Raw genomic sequence first — 4,131 nt, forward strand, 5'->3', positions numbered from 1 at the left:
GGTACCTTCTTGCTTTCTCTCATTTTATCTCTCTTTTCTCTCTGTCTGTGACTCTGGTAAGCACATATGTCCTAGAGCAAAAACTAAAACCAAAGTGGATCTGTAAGTAGAAATGAATGTCACTTTTGGTGGCACGGTGGTTACAACACCTGGATCCCACATGACCTACTGTGCAGTTTGGGTCCTGGACCCGGTGGCTTGAGAAACACACCAGACACATGTGCGTACATGCCCAGAATCCTGAACGGAGGGAGAAATGGAGAAGGTACTGCAGTATGACTATTAGCCATGACGGGGAGGGAGTTCTCTCTCTCAAGTGTACATGCCCCCTGGCGAAAGTACATAGAAGAAAAAGAAAGAAAGTCCCTGTTAAATGCTAGGGAAAAAACATACTATGGATTTATACAGATGGACAGCTGGTAGCATGGTTGTTAAGGTGCTGGATCTCACATGGCTGACTCCTGAGTTTAAGTCCTAGACCTGGCGGCGTGAAAAACATGCTGGACACGTGTGTGTCCAAAATGCCAAGAGGCGAAGGGATTGCTGCGAGGCCATCCCCCCAGGGGGTGATTTCTCACTATTCCTTTCTGTCTGTCTCTCTCCTGGGAGCACACACACCCAAAATCTGAAAAAAAAAAAAAAAAAAAAAAAAAAACTTAATTATATGTAAAACAGTATGATCCCAGGGCCAGTCCTGTGGTGCTGGATCCCACATGGCCAACCACAGCATGGGATCCCCAGCAGCTTGAAAAGCACACCAAGTGTGTGCACATGTGCTCAAAATCCCAACAGGATGAAAAAACAGAGGAAAAAAACACTGCAGCATGACTGCACCCCACTGGAGGATTCTCTTTCTCGCTAACTCTCTCTGGTGAGAGCACTCCCTCTAGCCAAAAAAAAAAGTATGATCCCATTTTTGTAAAAGACAGACCAAAACTATATCTATTGAAGGAGAAAGAAAAGAAAAATAAGGAAGAGCATACAAACTACTAATGGCTCCAACCACAGGAAGCTGGGGAAACGCCAAGTCGTTTGCTTGTTCCTCCTAAGCACCATGGTGCTGTCTGAATTTTCACATAAAACATACATTAACAAACAGAATAAGGTATTGTCAGAGGCATTCCTTTACATCCCCTTCTCACTCCCTGACTAAATTCACATCCCAGCCTCTGCCTGACTCTCCACCCCACAGCCTCCTGCCCCTGCCCCAGGCCCAGAGCCAGGCGCACTTACAGATGCAGGCAGCAGCCAGCAGGCGGCTGGCGGCATAGGGGGAGAAGCAGCTCGGGAAGAGGGGCTGCACCATGTAGTTGGCGAAGGTGATGGCAATGATGGCTTGGCTGGTGGGCTCGATGATGAGCAGGGAGGTCCAGAGTCGGATGAAGGCAAGGAATCCCCCGAAGGCCTCCAGGATGTAGGCATAGCTGGCCCCAGATTTCTTAATGGTGGTGCCCAGTTCTGCGTAACAAAGGGCCCCAAAGACGGAGAAGAGGCCCCCGACAGCCCAGATGACCAGGGAGAGGCCGAAGGAGGCACTGTACATGAGCACGCCCTTGGGTGAGACGAAGATGCCCGAGCCAATCATGTTGCCCACAATCAGGCACACGCCATTGAGCAGCGAGATCTCCTTCTTCAGCTTTACCTGCCCAGGATCTGGGCTGCCCCCATCTCCCAGAGGAGAGGCATCTCCCTCTTGCTGGGAGGTCACTTCATACTTAGTGCTGTCGACCATGGTGGAGAAGGAGAGGAAAACCTTCACCAGCTTCCTGGCATCGCCCTCTAAAGGAGAAAGACAAAGATACATACTGGGTTGCTGGCATTAATATGGACCCGCTCCCCTCCCCAGCAGGAGCCAGTATGGACAGCCCACCCCCCACTTCTGAGCCTTCCCTCTGGCTTCCCACCTCCAAATAACCTCTTCTTCTCCAACTGGCTCATCAGAACAACCCCAACTCAAATTTTGAAGAGGAGGCACTCATTCCCCAGGGAGAAAGCACCTGTCTCTCCTCGCTGGGATGCTGCTGCCCACCTGTATTACCAAGTAGAAAACTAAGCTCTGTTTCTATATGAGCCTGCTACAGCACGAGACAGGCATGGGAACAGCTTAGTAGCTCCCAAGTATAACCACAATGGTTTGAGCCTAAGTTTTCAGCCTTAACAACAACAAAAACCCTGTGTTCTCTCCAGTTTCAGTTTCAGCTGTCACTGTACTGAGAGGCAACTTTAGGAACCAAACTCACAAGCAGCTCCCCGACATGAGCACCACCGTGTGTGTATCTCCTCCTGCTGCTCTTTTCCCCCAGTGACTCCGGCACCCTGAAAGTTTCAGAGATCTCCTGCCGAAAGCTACAACCCTGCTTCTGCTCAGACAGCCCTTAACAACCCTCAGGTGGAGTCTGGCAAACCCCAAGCAGCTCCATCCCACCCTGAAAGAAGACAAGATATTCTCCCTTCATCACGTTTCCTTTTCCAGACACCTTTCCCAGTCCCTAGCATGCCAGTCTCTAGTATTTTCGGTGGTACAAAAAAAAAGTATGAATGAGAGAAGGGTAATCCAAAGGTATCCAAATAACCAGCCAATCCCAGAGATGACTGAGGCAGCTGAGGACTGCTCCTACCCTGGAGTTGCAGGTAGAGAGATCCTACCCAAGCCACAGGCCAGGGAAACAGCTGAACCCAGACAGTAGATGCTGAGACACAGCAGGAGGCAACTGAGAGGCTAGTCAAGGCTGAGGAGAGAGACCAGGAAAAGATGCAATCAGGAGTTGAGGGCTTGGACCCTGGAGAGCAGCAGCGAAGAAGGGGGATTTGGGTGGCAAGGAGGGGCGAAGCCTGGGACTCACATTCACTCCCTGGTCCTGGATAAAAGCAGGTTCCTACAGCAGTGGCCAGAGGCAGTCCCAGCAGTCTGACTGCTCCTTTTCAGCCAGCAATAAAAAGAAAGGCCAGACAATTGCCTATGGATTTAAGGCAAGAAGGGCGGAGGGGATGAGGGAGGGGTAGAGGAGTGTTAAGCAACTGTCTGGGTCCAAGGTTCATTGGCCCTTCACATCTGCAAAAGGGGCAGCTAGGCGTTCTTGGCTCAGCACTTTCTGTGATAAGAAGGCACTCTCTTAGGAATCTCCTTTGTCAGCTCTGCTCTGAGACCCGGAACCCGGGAGGAACCCAGGAGAAAGAAAGAACAGTCGGCTGCACCCTGGGGAAGCAGGCCCTGAGCAAATGAGCTGGAGGGGGGTAGGGGCCGAGAAAAATGCACAGCTCGTGCTCTCTCTCTGTCCTCCATGCTCCACTTTAGTCTCACTTCTCTCTCACCCCGAACAATTAAGAAGGGCAGGAAGGTTGCACAGTATGACACAAAGGTATGCTCACATGCTGAGATTAGAGGAACTGTAAGAGCAGTCCCTTCACCGCCTGATTGGGAATCCCAAAAGGAGAATTCTGCAGGCCTCCCACACCAGAGACAGGCAGCTGGCCTAAACCTGGACCTTTACCCTGAGGTCTGAGCCTCAAGCTACATTAAAAGGCACAAGGTCAAGAAATGAGATCAAATCTAACTGTAGCCCCACCCATGTGCTCTTTCATTCTTTTCCTTTTTTTTTTTTTCTCCCTCTTTCATTCTTTTTTTCTTTTTTAGAAGTTTTTGCCTTAGGATACATGCACTCACCAGAGAGAGAGAGACAGAGATAGTGAGAAATCACCGGGGTGGGGGGGGGTAGGGGGTTGGCCATATCACAGTCCCTTCCTCCTCCATTTTCCTTCTAGGATCTTGGGCACGTGCACACATATGCCCAGTGTGATTAAGCCACCTGGTCCCAGACTCAAACTGCAGTGATGTAACTGCTATGCCATCTGCTGGTCCCCCTCCTTTCATTCTTTTTTTATTTTTAAAGAATGTTTTAAATTTCTTTATTTTAATTTGACCAGAGAGGGACAGAATGAGAGAAAGTGAGAAAACAAGCCACCATGTCTGGTACTTGAACCATGGTCGACTATGTGGGAGTCCAACACCCCTAATTACCATGCCACCTACCAGCCCCAGAGAGCCCACACTCTTTTTTTTTAAGAATTATTTTATTTAGGGACCAGCAGTTGGCGTAATGTCTATGTCACTGGACTCCCATGTAGTTGACC

General features: G+C 49.8%; 1 protein-coding gene across 4 annotated transcripts in view; it reads right to left on the reverse strand.

The window, feature by feature from the left end:
* The window catches only part of SLC7A7 (solute carrier family 7 member 7), a 51,607-nt gene that overhangs the window by 43,776 nt on the left and 3,700 nt on the right, over window positions 1-4,131 (reverse strand). For 2 of the 4 annotated variants that reach the window (XM_027770300.1, XM_027770299.1), the window contains one exon: window positions 1,234-1,779. In XM_027770300.1, the coding sequence (XP_027626101.1) occupies window positions 1,234-1,732 (499 nt within the window). In that variant the 5' untranslated portion in view covers window positions 1,733-1,779. Of the gene's footprint in view, window positions 1-1,233; window positions 1,780-1,997; window positions 2,017-2,843; window positions 2,988-4,131 lie in introns of those variants that run through there. The other 2 variants (XM_006144483.2, XM_027770301.1) reach the window with 2 other exon arrangements.

This window comes from Tupaia chinensis, unplaced genomic scaffold (assembly GCF_000334495.1).
Source record: "Tupaia chinensis unplaced genomic scaffold, TupChi_1.0 Scaffold000126_2, whole genome shotgun sequence".
NCBI classification, from domain to species: Eukaryota; Metazoa; Chordata; class Mammalia; order Scandentia; family Tupaiidae; genus Tupaia; species Tupaia belangeri.